Below are 16255 nucleotides of genomic sequence, written 5' to 3' on the forward strand. Positions count from 1 at the left end.
AAATACAGAAGTAAAGGCAAATTAGCTGTTTTGTAAACAATTAACCCCTTTTGGAGAAAAACTTGCCCAAAATACTGGAGAATTTTTAGTATTTTGCTATCGCTCCATTTAAACAGAAATAGAGACTTGTTTTTTCTTTTATTAACCTGTCAAAATTATATATTTCTTTCATGTAATTAGCAAGAGTCCATGAGCTAGTGACGTATGGGATATACATTCCTACCAGGAGGGGCAAAGTTTCCCAAACCTCAAAATGCCTATAAATACACCCCTCACCACACCCACAATTCAGTTTTACAAACTTTGCCTCCGATGGAGGTGGTGAAGTAAGTTTGTGCTAGATTCTACGTTGATATGCGCTCCGCAGCAAGTTGGAGCCCGGTTTTCCTCTCAGCGTGCAGTGAATGTCAGAGGGATGTGAGGAGAGTATTGCCTATTTGAATGCAGTGATCTCCTTCTAAGGGGTCTATTTCATAGGTTCTCTGTTATCGGTCGTAGAGATTCATCTCTTACCTCCCTTTTCAGATCGATGATATACTCTTATATATACCATTACCTCTGCTGATTCTCGTTTCAGTACTGGTTTGGCTATCTGCTATATGTAGATGAGTGTCCTGGGGTAAGTAAGTCTTATTTTCTGTGACACTCCTAGCTATGGTTGGGCACTTTGTTTATAAAGTTCTAAATATATGTATTCAAACATTTATTTGCCTTGACTCAGAATGTTCAACTTTCCTTATTTTCAGACAGTCAGTTTCATATTTGGGATAATGCATTTTGATTTGACCATTTTTTCTTACCTTAAAATTTGACTTTTTCCCTGTGGGCTGTTAGGCTCGCGGGGGCTGAAAATGCTTCATTTTATTGCGTCATTCTTGGCGCAGACTTTTTTGGCGCAAAAATTCTATTTCCGTTTCCGGCGTCATACGTGTCGCCGGAAGTTGCGTCATTCTTTGACGTTATTTCGCGCCAAAAATGTCGGCGTTCCGGATGTTGCGTCATTTTTGGCGCCAAAAAGCATTTAGGCGCCAAATAATGTGGGCGTCTTATTTGGCGCGAAAAAATATGGGCGTCACTTTTGTCTCCACATTATTTAAGTCTCATTTTTTATTGCTTCTGGTTGCTAGAAGCTTGTTCTTTGGCATTCTTTCCCATTCCTGAAACTGTCATTTAAGGAATTTGATCAATTTTGCTTTATATGTTGTTTTTTCTCTTACATATTGCAAGATGTCTCACGTTGCATCTGAGCCAGAAGATACTACAGGAAAATCGCTGTCAAGTGCTGAATCTACCAAAGCTAAGTGTATCTGCTGTAAACTTTTGGTAGCTATTTCTCCAGCTGTTGTTTGTATTGATTGTCATGACAAACTTGTTAAAGCAGATAATATTTCCTTTAGTAAAGTACCATTGCCTGTTGCAGTTCCCTCAACATCTAAGGTGCAGAATGTTCCTGATAATATAAGAGATTTTGTTTCTGAATCCATAAAGAAGGCTATGTCTGTTATTTCTCCTTCTAGTAAACGTAAAAAATCTTTTAAAACTTCTCTCCCTACAGATGAATTTTTAAATGAACATCATCATTCTGATTCTGATGACTCCTCTGGTTCAGAGGATTCTGTCTCTGAGGTTGATGCTGATAAATCTTCATATTTATTTAAAATGGAATTTATTCGTTCTTTACTTAAAGAAGTTCTAATTGCTTTAGAAATAGAGGATTCTAGTCCTCTTGATACTAATTCTAAACGTTTAGATAAGGTATTTAAAGCTCCTGTGGTTATTCCAGAAGTTTTTCCTGTTCCTAATGCTATTTCTTCAGTAATTTCCAAAGAATGGGATAAATTGGGTAATTCATTTACTCCTTCTAAACGTTTTAAGCATTTATTTCTCCAACATAGGTGTGTCCGGTCCACGGCGTCATCCTTACTTGTGGGATATTCTCTTCCCCAACAGGAAATGGCAAAGAGCCCAGCAAAGCTGGTCACATGATCCCTCCTAGGCTCCGCCTACCCCAGTCATTCTCTTTGCCGTTGTACAGGCAACATCTCCACGGAGATGGCTTAGAGTTTTTTAGTGTTTAACTGTAGTTTTTCATTATTCAATCAAGAGTTTGTTATTTTCAAATAGTGCTGGTACGTACTATTTACTCAGAAACAGAAAAGAGATGAAGAATTCTGTTTGTATGAGGAAAATGATTTTAGCAACCGTAACTAAAATCCATGGCTGTTCCACACAGGACTGTTGAGAGCAATTAACTTCAGTTGGGGGAACAGTTTGCAGTCTCTTGCTGCTTGAGGTATGACACATTCTAACAAGACGATGTAATGCTGGAAGCTGTCATTTTCCCTATGGGATCCGGTAAGCCATGTTTATTACGATTGTAAATAAGGGCTTCACAAGGGCTTATTTAAACTGTAGACTTTTTTTGGGCTAAATCGATTGATATTAACACTTATTTAGCCTTGAGGAATCATTTATTCTGGGTATTTTGATTTAATAATATCGGCAGGCACTGTTTTAGACTCCTTATTCTTTAGGGGCTTTCCCAAAGCATAGGCAGAGTCTCATTTTCGCGCCGGTGTTGCGCACTTGTTTTTGAGAGGCATGGCATGCAGTCGCATGTGAGAGGAGCTCTGATACTTATAAAAGACTTCTGAAGGCGTCATTTGGTATCGTATTCCCCTTTGGGTTTGGTTGGGTCTCAGCAAAGCAGATACCAGGGACTGTAAAGGGGTTTAAAGCTTAAAACGGCTCCGGTTCCGTTATTTTAAGGGTTAAAGCTTCCAAAATTGGTGTGCAATATTTTCAAGGCTTTAAGACGCTGTGGTGAAAATTTGGTGAATTTTGAACAATTCCTTCATGTTTTTTCGCAATTGCAGTAATAAAGTGTGTTCAGTTTAAAATTTAAAGTGACAGTAACGGTTTTATTTTAAAACGTTTTTTGTACTTTCTGATCAAGTTTATGCCTGTTTAACATGTCTGAACTACCAGATAGACTGTGTTCTGAATGTGGGGAAGCCAGAATTCCTATTCATTTAAATAAATGTGATTTATGTGATAATGACAATGATGCCCAAGATGATTCCTCAAGTGAGGGGAGTAAGCATGGTACTGCATCATTCCCTCCTTCGTCTACACGAGTCTTGCCCACTCAGGAGGCCCCTAGTACATCTAGCGCGCCAATACTCCTTACTATGCAACAATTAACGGCTGTAATGGATAATTCTGTCAAAAACATTTTAGCCAAAATGAACCCTTGTCAGCGTAAGCGTGGCTGCTCTGTTTTAGTTACTGAAGAGCATGACGACGCTGATATTAATATCTCTGAAGGGCCCCTAACCCAATCTGAGGGGGCCAGGGAGGTTTTGTCTGAGGGAGAAATTACTGATTTAGGGAACATTTCTCAGCAGGCTGAATCTGATGTGATTACATTTAAATTTAAATTGGAACATCTCCGCATTTTGCTTAAGGAGGTATTATCCACTCTGGATGATTGTGAAAATTTAGTCATCCCAGAGAAACTATGTAAAATGGACAAGTTCCTAGAGGTGCCGGGGCTCCCAGAAGCTTTTCCTATACCCAAGCGGGTGGCGGACATTGTTAATAAAGAATGGGAAAGGCCCGGTATTCCTTTCGTCCCTCCCCCCATATTTAAAAAATTGTTTCCTATGGTCGACCCCAGAAAGGACTTATGGCAGTCAGTCCCCAAGGTCGAGGGAGCGGTTTCTACTTTAAACAAACGCACCACTATTCCCATAGAGGATAGTTGTGCTTTCAAAGATCCTATGGATAAAAAATTAGAAGGTTTGCTTAAAAAGATGTTTGTTCAGCAGGGTTACCTTCTACAACCCATTTCATGCATTGTCCCTGTCACTACAGCCGCATATTTCTGGTTTGATGAACTGCTTAAGGTGCTCGATAGCGACTCTCCTCCTTATGAGGAGATTATGGACAGAATCAATGCTCTCAAATTGGCTAATTCTTTCACTCTAGACGCCTCTTTGCAATTGGCTAAGTTAGCGGCTAAGAACTCTGGGTTTGCTATTGTGGCGCGCAGAGCGCTTTGGTTGAAATCTTGGTCGGCTGATGCGTCTTCCAAGAACAAGCTACTAAACATTCCTTTCAAGGGGAAAACGCTGTTTGGTCCTGACTTGAAAGAGATTATCTCTGATATCACTGGGGGTAAGGGCCACGCCCTTCCTCAGGATCGGCCCTTCAAGGCGAAAAATAGACCTAATTTTCGTCCCTTTCGTAAAAACGGACCAGCCCAAGGTGCTACGTCCTCTAAGCAAGAGGGTAATACTTCTCAGGCCAAGCCAGCTTGGAGACCAATGCAAGGCTGGAACAAGGGAAAGCAGGCCAAGAAACCTGCCACTGCTACCAAGACAGCATGAAATATTGGCCCCCGATCCGGGACCGGATCTGGTGGGGGGCAGACTCTCTCTCTTCGCTCAGGCTTGGGCAAGAGATGTTCTGGATCCTTGGGCGCTAGAAATAGTCTCCCAGGGTTATCTTCTGGAATTCAAGGGACTTCCCCCAAGGGGGAGGTTCCACAAGTCGCAGTTGTCTTCAGACCACATAAAAAGACAGGCGTTCTTACATTGTGTAGAAGACCTGTTAAAAATGGGAGTGATTCATCCTGTTCCATTAAGAGAACAAGGGATGGGGTTCTACTCCAATCTGTTCATAGTTCCCAAAAAAGAGGGAACGTTCAGACCAATCCTAGATCTCAAGATCTTAAACAAATTTCTCAAGGTCCCATCGTTCAAGATGGAAACCATTCGAACTATCCTTCCTTCCATCCAGGAAGGTCAATTTATGACCACGGTGGATTTAAAGGATGCGTATCTACATATTCCTATCCACAAGGAACATCATTGGTTCCTAAGGTTTGCATTCCTGGACAAACATTACCAGTTCGTGGCGCTTCCTTTCGGATTAGCCACTGCTCCAAGGATTTTCACAAAGGTACTAGGGTCCCTTCTAGCGGTGCTAAGACCAAGGGGCATTGCAGTAGTACCTTACCTGGACGACATTCTGATTCAAGCGTCGTCCCTTCCTCAAGCAAAGGCTCACACGGACATTGTCCTGGCCTTTCTCAGATCTCACGGCTGGAAAGTGAACGTGGAAAAGAGTTCTCTATCCCCGTCAACAAGGGTTCCCTTCTTGGGAACAATTATAGACTCCTTAGAAATGAGGATCTTTCTAACAGAGGCCAGAAAAACAAAGCTTCTGGACTCTTGTCGGATACTTCATTCCGTTCCTCTTCCTTCCATAGCTCAGTGCATGGAAGTGATCGGGTTGATGGTGGCGGCGATGGACATAGTTCCTTTTGCGCGCATTCATCTAAGACCATTACAACTGTGCATGCTCAGTCAGTGGAATGGGGACTATACAGACTTGTCTCCGAAGATACAAGTAAATCAGAGGACCAGAGACTCACTCCGTTGGTGGCTGTCCCTGGACAATCTGTCTCAAGGGATGATGTTCCACAGACCAGAGTGGGTCATTGTCACGACCGACGCCAGTCTGATAGGCTGGGGCGCGGTCTGGGGATCCCTGAAAGCTCAGGGTCTTTGGTCTCGGGAAGAATCTCTTCTACCGATAAATATTCTGGAACTGAGAGCGATATTCAATGCGCTCCAGGCCTGGCCCCAGCTTGCGAGGACCAGGTTCATACGGTTTCAATCAGACAACATGACGACTGTTGCGTACATCAACCATCAGGGGGGAACAAGGAGTTCCCTAGCGATGGAAGAAGTAACCAAAATTATTCTTTGGGCGGAGTCTCACTCCTGCCACCTGTCTGCTATCCACATCCCAGGAGTGGAAAATTGGGAAGCGGATTTTCTGAGTCGTCAGACATTGCATCCGGGGGAGTGGGAACTCCATCCGGAAATCTTTGCCCAAGTCACTCACCTGTGGGGCATTCCAGACATGGATCTGATGGCCTCTCGTCAGAACTTCAAAGTTCCTTGCTACGGGGCCAGATCCAGGGATCCCAAGGCGGCTCTAGTGGATGCACTAGTAGCACCTTGGACCTTCAAACTAGCTTATGTGTTCCCGCCATTTCCTCTCATCCCCAGGCTGATAGCCAGGATCAAGCAGGAGAGGGCGTCGGTGATCTTGATAGCTCCTGCGTGGCCACGCAGGACTTGGTATGCAGATCTGGTGAATATGTCATCGGCTCCACCTTGGAAGCTACCTTTGAGACGAGACCTTCTTGTTCAGGGTCCGTTCGAACATCCGAATCTGGTTTCACTCCAGCTGACTGCTTGGAGATTGAACGCTTGATTTTATCGAAGCGAGGATTCTCAGATTCTGTGATCGATACTCTTGTTCAGGCCAGAAAGCCTGTGACTAGAAAGATTTACCACAAAATTTGGAAAAAATATATCTGTTGGTGTGAATCTAAAGGATTCCCTTGGGACAAGGTTAAGATTCCTAGGATTCTATCCTTCCTTCAAGAAGGATTGGAAAAAGGATTATCTGCAAGTTCCCTGAAGGGACAGATTTCTGCCTTGTCGGTATTACTTCACAAAAAGCTGGCAGCTGTGCCAGATGTTCAAGCCTTTGTTCAGGCTCTGGTTAGAATCAAGCCTGTTTACAAACCTTTGACTCCTCCTTGGAGTCTCAATTTAGTTCTTTCAGTTCTTCAGGGGGTTCCGTTTGAACCCTTACATTCCGTTGATATTAAGTTATTATCTTGGAAAGTTTTGTTTTTAGTTGCGATTTCTTCTGCTAGAAGAGTCTCAGAATTATCTGCTCTGCAGTGTTCTCCTCCTTATCTGGTGTTCCATGCAGATAAGGTGGTTTTACGTACTAAACCTGGTTTTCTTCCAAAAGTTGTTTCTAACAAAAACATTAACCAGGAGATTATCGTACCTTCTCTGTGTCCAAAACCAGTTTCAAAGAAGGAACGTTTGTTGCACAATTTGGATGTTGTTCGCGCTCTAAAATTCTATTTAGATGCTACAAAGGATTTTAGACAAACATCTTCCTTGTTTGTTGTTTATTCAGGTAAAAGGAGAGGTCAAAAAGCAACTTCTACCTCTCTCTCTTTTTGGATTAAAAGCATCATCAGATTGGCTTACGAGACTGCCGGACGGCAGCCTCCCGAAAGAATCACAGCTCATTCCACTAGGGCTGTGGCTTCCACATGGGCCTTCAAGAACGAGGCTTCTGTTGATCAGATATGTAGGGCAGCGACTTGGTCTTCACTGCACACTTTTACCAAATTTTACAAGTTTGATACTTTTGCTTCTTCTGAGGCTATTTTTGGGAGAAAGGTTTTGCAAGCCGTGGTGCCTTCCATTTAGGTGACCTGATTTGCTCCCTCCCTTCATCCGTGTCCTAAAGCTTTGGTATTGGTTCCCACAAGTAAGGATGACGCCGTGGACCGGACACACCTATGTTGGAGAAAACAGAATTTATGTTTACCTGATAAATTTCTTTCTCCAACGGTGTGTCCGGTCCACGGCCCGCCCTGGTTTTTTTAATCAGGTCTGATATTTTATTTTTCTTTAACTACAGTCACCACGGTACCATATGGTTTCTCCTATGCAAATATTCCTCCTTAACGTCGGTCGAATGACTGGGGTAGGCGGAGCCTAGGAGGGATCATGTGACCAGCTTTGCTGGGCTCTTTGCCATTTCCTGTTGGGGAAGAGAATATCCCACAAGTAAGGATGACGCCGTGGACCGGACACACCGTTGGAGAAAGAAATTTATCAGGTAAACATAAATTCTGTTATCCTGTGCCGTCTGACAGATTAGAATTTTGGGACAAAATCCCTAAAGTTGATGGGGCTATTTCTACCCTTGCTAAACGTACTACTATTCCTACGTCAGATGGTACTTCGTTTAAGGATCCTCTAGATAGGAAAATTGAGTCCTTTCTAAGAAAAGCTTATCTGTGTTCAGGTAATCTTCTTAGACCTGCTATATCTTTGGCTGATGTTGCTGCAGCTTCAACTTTTTGGTTGGAAACTTTAGCGCAACAAGTAACACATCGTGATTCTCATGACATTATTATTCTTCTTCAGCATGCTAATAATTTTATCTGTGATGCCATTTTTGATATTATCAGAGTTGATGTCAGGTTTATGTCTCTAGCTATTTTAGCTAGAAGAGCTTTATGGCTTAAAACTTGGAATGCTGATATGGCTTCTAAATCAACTTTACTTTCTATTTCTTTCCAGGGTAACAAATTATTTGGTTCTCAGTTGGATTCCATCATTTCAACTGTTACTGGTGGGAAAGGAACTTTTTTACCACAGGATAAAAAATCTAAAGGTAAAAGTAGAGCTAATAATCGTTTTCGTTCCTTTCGTTTCAACAAAGAACAAAAGCCTAATCCTTCATCCTCAGGAGCAGTTTCAGTTTGGAAACCATCTCCAGTCTGGAATAAATCCAAGCCAGCTAGAAAGGCAAAGCCTGCTTCTAAGTCCACATGAAGGTGCGGCCCTCATTCCAGCTCAGCTGGTAGGGGACAGGTTACGTTTTTTCAAGGAAATTTGGATCAATTCTGTTCACAATCTTTGGATTCAGAACATTGTTTCAGAAGGGTACAGAATTGGTTTCAAGATAAGACCTCCTGCAAAGAGATTTTTTCTTTCCCGTGTCCCAGTAAATCCAGTAAAAGCTCAAGCATTTCTGAAATGTGTTTCAGATCTAGAGTTGACTGGAGTAATTATGCCAGTTCCAGTTCAGGAACAGGGGATGGGGTTTTATTCAAATCTCTTCATTGTACCAAAGAAGGAGAATTCCTTCAGACCAGTTCTGGATCTAAAAATATTGAATCGTTATGTAAGGATACCAACGTTCAAAATGGTAACTATAAGGACTATCTTGCCTTTTGTTCTGCAAGGGAATTATATGTCCACAATAGATTTACAGGATGCATATCTGCATATTCCGATTCATCCAGATCATTTTCAGTTCCTGAGATTCTCTTTTCTGGACAAGCATTACCAGTTTGTGGCTCTGCCGTTTGGCCTAGCTACAGCTCCAAGAATTTTTACAAAGGTTCTCGGTGCCCTTCTGTCTGTAATCAGAGAACAGGGTATTGTGGTATTTCCTTATTTGGACGATATCTTGGTACTTGCTCAGTCTTTACATTTAGCAGAATCTCATACGAATCGACTTATATTTCTTGGTGTCTTTCTCATCATTTTTCTTGGCATTCTTTTAGAATACCGAGAATTTTACAGTTTCTTCAGGATGGTTTAGATAAGGGTTTGTCCGCAAGTTCTTTGAAAGGACAAATCTCTGCTCTTTCTGTTCTTTTTCACAGAAAGATTGCTATTCTTCCTGATATTCATTGTTTTGTACAAGCTTTGGTTCGTATAAAACCTGTCATTAAGTCAATTTCTCCTCCTTGGAGTTTGAATTTGGTTCTGGGAGCTCTTCAAGCTCTGTTGATTGTGGATAACTGTCTGTTTTGCTTAATCTTGGATAACTGACTGTCTGTTTTGCTTAATCTTAAAGGGACATGAAACCTACTTTTTTTTTTTTATTTAATTTAGAAAGTACACACAATGTTAAACAACTTTCCAATTTACTTATATAATCTAATTGGCTTCATTTTCCTGATATCTTTTGTTGAAAATCATATCTAAATAGGCTCAGGAGCTTCTGAATCGTGTTATAGGCTCACCCCTGTGCAATGCTATTTCTTCCACAAATGATATCTAAAGAATGAAGCAAATTAGATACTAGAAGTAAACTGGAATGTTGTTTAAAATTGTATTCTTTATCTAAATCATTAAAGAAAAAATATTGGATTTCATGTCCCTTTAAGGCACATGAGAAACTTATTGCATATAAAATATTTCACTTTTAAATGTATATTATATTGGTTCTATTATATGTTCTGTCATTAAAGGGACAACCTAGTCAAAATTAAACTTTCATGATTCCAATAGAGCTTGCAGTTTTAAACAACTTTCCAATTTAGTTTTATCATCAAATTTGCTTTTGTTCTCATGGTTTTCTTAGTTGAAAACTAAACCTAGGTAGGATCATATGCTAATTTCTAAGCCCTTGAAGGCCGCCTCTTATCTCAGCGCATTTTTACAGTTTATCACAGCTGGGCAGCCCTAGTTCACGTGTGACATATAAATAACTTTGTGCTCACTTCGGTAGAGTCATTTATGAGTCAGCACTGATTGGCTGAAATGCAAGTCTATCAAAAGAAGTGAAATAAGGGGGCAGTCTGCAGAGGTTTAGATGCAAAGTAAACAGAGGTAAAAAGTATGTTAATATAACCGTGTTGATTATGCAAAATTGGGGAATGGGTAATCAAGGGATTATCTATCTTTTTAAACAATAACATTTCTGGTGTAGACATTCCCTTTAATAGGACATCTTTTCAACAATACATTGATACTGTTGCGCTTTTTGTAGAACTTGCTTATATATAAACCAATAGAAGCTTCAGGCTCTGTTCTAGGTTGTAATTACTTTGCAGCTTTTATGCATGTGTGAGTGACAGAGCTTTTACATGCAGCAAGATTGTTTGGTTACTCACTCTACTTGCTTGAAGAAAAAAAAAAGTAATAGATTTGAAACAACTGCAGCTTGAGGTGGATTTGGTAGGTCATGCAACAGCTTCATATGTCAAATGTCTGGGAAGTCCTTCAATTGAGTAAACCAAAAAGATTGTACACTGCGGAGAAGCAGGTATATGCAATAGACACTTTAAAAGGACGTTAAGCACCTCTTTTGTGTAGAGAAAATTTGTGCATGTGACATACACCCTAAAGAGGCTAAAATCAAATTCTTAAACTTAGGTTTTCTACAGTGCTGCAAATAAAGTAGCTGGTTTAGGTAACTTGCAGCATTTTGAAAACCTTGATTATAGAATTTGTTTTTTGACCTCTAGGGAGCGTGGGACAACCACAATTCCACAAAAGCCATTTTAAGTTTACTCTGGCTTGCTTATTTTTTTATTTTCCCATCATTCTCTGAATTTTACAAAATTCAGCAGGACAGATTGACTTAGACTGGTCTGCTCATCCAAATACACAAGCCTTGCATCTGATGGCCTGGTGTTTGAATAGTGTGCCCTATCTTACCCAGTTGTCAGTATGCTCTCACAGGACCACAAAGTTTCCACAACTTATACCTGTTGGGTTTGTAATATTTTTATGCATTATACAGCCACATGAGGAACCTAGAAATTAAATAATTTTATACCACGAGCTTGAATTTTTTTACACGAAGGTTGTCACCCCATTGAAACTTCATGTGTCAGTTATTAGCGAAATTGATTGGAGTAAAAAATTCAAAATTGTTTTCACTATTCAAGCAGAAGCCTATATTTCACCTAAATATAAGTCCTTAGTGCCTCTCTTTTTCTCTAGTCTGTAAAGTCTTCATGATTTGTTCTTTTAATCCCCTATTTTAAATTGCCTTTTTTTAACTTATTGGTAAGGTATCCGGTTAAATAGCAGCAATAATTGGTATGTAGACAAGGTTCAGAGACAAGGATATATACTAAGGAGTTAACAGAAGCAGTAAGCAGGTAGAGTCCATGCAGGGTTAAGTAGAGGCATAAAGCATTAGGCAGGCAGGGGCCATCCATATATTAGGGAGAGTCCAGGCAAGGTACAAAAGTTTACCTAATTCTGCGTGTGCTTAGATTTTACTGCTTGGAAAAACTTTGTTGATTAGTGCTAATATAATCACAAATTTAACATTACTTATTGAAATTTACTTAATTTGGCTCATGGCCTGCATTGCACTCACTAAACTTCCCTACCTTTTTTGTTACTGCTTTATAAATAAAATTATCAGTGGCAGCTGGTGATTAATATGTGGGTAAAATTAGCCAAGATATGAAAATTTCAGTAATGATGATATAAATCATTTCAATATTTTTTTTTCTGCAAGTGGGCACATGCTGTAAACAGTTCTATATAATGCATGCTACTGAATAATATGTATAATTAGACAAACAAAAGCTACTTACATTATTGTAAATATTCTCCTTTATTTGCTATGCTATGACAAATCCTTCAAAAGTGTTTTCAGGCCCTCATATAAGTGTGTAGATCACTTTATTTTGGTAATGTTGAATTGCAATGTATTTACAGATTTGTTTGTTAGGGACATACATAAAAACAATATTCTTGTTACCAGCTGATACTTCTTTTCTGTTTGGGTGGTGCGGTGATTGCACAAGGAAATTTACTTTTCTCATGCAGAAGACACAGTGCAGCTGAGATTAGGCCAAAAAATTATGTAACAATATAGCACTTTTCTAATGAAATCTCTTTGGCTATTGAATGAACAAGCATGTTCTAAATAGTGCATGATTTGTTGATTTTTGTGATTACTTGCTATGAAACATAATGAGTTTTGCAAATGTATCTATCTATGCAAAATAGTGAAGTAGCACGGAATAGGCATGTGGTTAGCTAGTATCTACATATCCTTGTGTGACAAGAAGCTCTTAGAAAATTGGGTTTCCTTTTATTGTAATAAATAGAATTCAAATACAACACACACTAACCTTTTTTTTTTTTTCTTCTTCCAGGAACAACGTTTAAGAGAGATTTCTGTTGTGTCAAATTCTACATCTGTGTCACCAAGCACTTTGTCTGGGAAAAGTGTTAATACCACTACGCCTGTTGACTTATTTTCAGCACCTGCCCCCACAACAAATAGGTAAGTATGGTGATGGTAAACGGCTAATAGTAGTTTAGTAGGATTGTATTTTATATCAGATTTTGAGATTTAATTAAATGTGTTCTAATGTTTCAGAAAGCTGAGTGATAACGTTAGACAATTGATCTATTCTGTCTTTCTTCTGTTAAGTGTGATCAGTCCACGGATCATCATTACTTCTGGGATATTACTCCTCCCCAACAGGAAGTGCAAGAGGATTCACCCAGCAGAGCTGCATATAGCTCCCCCCCTCTACGTCACTCCCAGTCATTCTCTTGCACCCAACGACTAGATAGGATGTGTGAGAGGACTATGGTGATTATACTTAGTTTTATATCTTCAATCAAAAGTTTGTTATTTTAAAATAGCACCGGAGTGTGTTATTACCTCTCTGGCAGAGTTTGAAGAAGAATCTACCAGAGTTTTGCTATGATTTTAGCCGGAGTAGTTAAGATCATATTGCTGTTCTCGGCCATCTGAGGAGTGAGGTAAACTTCAGATCAGGGGACAGCGGGCAGATGAATCTGCATAGAGGTATGTAGCAGTTTTTATTTTCTGACAATGGAATTGATGAGAAAATCCTGCCATACCGATATAATGTCATGTATGTATACTTTACACTTCAGTATTCTGGGGAATGGTACTTCACTAGAATTACACTGTAAGAAATACATAAAGGTGTTTAATAACTAGAGATTATGTTTAACGTTTTTGCTGGAATGTAAAATCGTTTTCATTTGCTGAGGTACTGTGTGAATAAATGTTTGGGCACTATTTTTCCACTTGGCAGTTGCTTAATCTGTTTTTCTGACAATTTCTGTTCTCCCTCACTGCTGTGTGTGAGGGGGAGGGGCCGTTTTTTGGCGCTTTTACTATGCATCAAATATTTCAGTCAGCAACTCATTGTATTCCCTGCATGATCCGGTTCATCTCTACAGAGCTCAGGGGTCTTCAAAACTTATTTTGAGGGAGGTAATTTCTCTCAGCAGAGCTGTGAGAATTATAGTTTGACTGAGATAAAAAACGTTTATTCTGTAATTTGTTTCCTGCTTTCAGAATTTGTTATCTTTGCTAATGGGATTAAACCTTTGCTAAAGTTGTGTTGTTTACAAGGATTGAGGCTATAACTGTTTCAATTTATTAATTTTCAACTGTCATAGATCTTCTGTGCTTCTTAAAGGCACAGTACGTTTTAATATTATTCTAATTGAATTGTATTTCCAAGTTGCAAGTTTATTTGCTAGTGTGTTAAACATGTCTGATTCAGAGGATGATACCTGTGTCATTTGTTGCAATGCCAAAGTGGAGCCCAATAGAAATTTATGTACTAACTGTATTGATGCTACTTTAAATAAAAGTCAATCTGTACAAATTGAACAAATTTCACCAAACAACGAGGGGAGAGTTATGCCGACTAACTCGCCTCACGTGTCAGTACCTACATCTCCCGCTCAGAGGGAGGTGCGTGATATTGTAGCGCCGAGTACATCTGGGCGGCCATTACAAATCACATTACAGGATATGGCTACTGTTATGACTGAGGTTTTGGCTAAATTACCAGAACTAAGAGGTAAGCGTGATCACTCTGGGGTGAGAACAGAGTGCGCTGATAATATTAGGGCCATGTCAGACACTGCGTCACAGGTGGCAGATCATGAGGACGGAGAACTTCATTCTGTGGGTGACGGTTCTGATCCAAACAGACTGGATTCAGATATTTCAAATTTTAAATTTAAACTGGAAAACCTCCGTGTATTACTAGGGGAGGTGTTAGCGTCTCTGAATGATTGTAACACAGTTGCAATACCAGAGAAAATGTGTAGGTTGGATAAATATTTTGCGGTACCGACGAGTACTGAGGTTTTTCCTATACCTAAGAGACTTACTGAAATTGTTACTAAGGAGTGGGATAGACCCGGTGTGCCGTTCTCACCCCCTCCGATATTTAGAAAAATGTTTCCAATAGACGCCACCACAAGGGACTTATGGCAAACGGTCCCTAAGGTGGAGGGAGCAGTTTCTACCTTAGCTAAGCGTACCACTATCCCGGTGGAGGATAGCTGTGCTTTTTCAGATCCAATGGATAAAAAGTTAGAGGGTTACCTTAAGAAAATGTTTGTTCAACAAGGTTTTATATTGCAACCCCTTGCATGCATTGCGCCGATCACGGCTGCAGCGGCATTCTGGATTGAGTCTCTGGAAGAGAACATTGGTTCAGCTACTCTGGACGACATTACGGACAGGCTTAGAGTCCTTAAACTAGCTAATTCATTCATTTCGGAGGCCGTAGTACATCTTACTAAACTTACGGCGAAAAATTCAGGATTCGCCATTCAGGCACGCAGGGCGCTGTGGCTAAAATCCTGGTCAGCTGATGTTACTTCTAAGTCTAAATTGCTTAATATACCTTTCAAAGGGCAGACCTTATTCGGGCCCGGGTTGAAAGAGATTATCGCTGACATTACAGGAGGTAAAGGCCATGCCCTGCCTCAGGACAAAGCCAAAGCCAAGACTAGACAGTCTAATTTTCGTTCCTTTCGTAATTTCAAAGCAGGAGCAGCATCAACTTCCTCTGCACCAAAACAGGAAGGAGCTGTTGCTCGCTACAGACAAGGCTGGAAACCTAACCAGTCCTGGAACAAGGGCAAGCAGACTAGGAAACCTGCTGCTGCCCCTAAAACAGCATGAATTGAGGGCCCCCGATCCGGGATCGGATCTAGTGGGGGGCAGACTTTCTCTCTTCGCCCAGGCTTGGGCAAGAGATGTTCAGGATCCCTGGGCGCTAGAGATAATATCTCAGGGATACCTTCTGGACTTCAAATACTCTCCTCCAAGAGAGAGATTTCATCTGTCAAGATTGTCAACAATCCAGACAAAGAAAGAGGCGTTTCTACGCTGCGTACAAGAGCTCTTGTTAATGGGAGTAATCCATCCAGTTCCACGATCGGAACAGGGACAGGGGTTTTACTCAAATCTGTTTGTGGTTCCCAAAAAAGAGGGAACTTTCAGACCAATCCTGGACTTAAAGATCCTAAACAAATTCCTAAGAGTTCCATCGTTCAAGATGGAGACTATTCGGACAATTTTACCTATGATCCAAGAGGGTCAATACATGACCACTGTAGATTTAAAAGATGCTTACCTTCACATACCGATTCACAAAGATCATTATCGGTACCTAAGGTTTGCCTTCCTAGACAGGCATTACCAGTTTGTGGCTCTTCCATTCGGATTGGCTACAGCTCCAAGAATCTTCACAAAGGTTCTGGGTGCTCTTCTGGCGGTACTAAGACCGCGGGGAATCTCGGTAGCTCCATACCTAGACGACATTCTGATACAAGCTTCAAGCTTTCAAACTGCCAAGTCTCATACAGAGTTAGTGCTGGCATTTCTAAGGTCACATGGATGGAAGGTGAACGAAAAGAAAAGTTCACTCGTTCCACTCACAAGAGTTCCCTTCCTGGGGACTCTTATAGATTCTGTAGAAATGAAGATTTACCTGACAGAGGACAGGCTAACAAGACTTCAAAGTGCTTGCCGCACCCTTCATTCCATTCAACACCCGTCAGTGGCTCAATGCATGGAG

At 40.6% G+C, this 16255-nt stretch overlaps 1 protein-coding gene across 1 annotated transcript in view; it reads left to right on the top strand.

The window, feature by feature from the left end:
* The window catches only part of LOC128660360 (phosphatidylinositol-binding clathrin assembly protein), a 576760-nt gene that overhangs the window by 198569 nt on the left and 361936 nt on the right, over positions 1-16255 (top strand). Inside the window, exon 11 of the mRNA XM_053714177.1 lies at positions 12539-12669. Coding sequence (XP_053570152.1) covers positions 12539-12669 — 131 coding nt within the window. The remainder of the gene's footprint in view (positions 1-12538; positions 12670-16255) is intronic.

This window comes from Bombina bombina, chromosome 1, assembly GCF_027579735.1.
Source record: "Bombina bombina isolate aBomBom1 chromosome 1, aBomBom1.pri, whole genome shotgun sequence".
Taxonomy (NCBI): domain Eukaryota; kingdom Metazoa; phylum Chordata; class Amphibia; order Anura; family Bombinatoridae; genus Bombina; species Bombina bombina.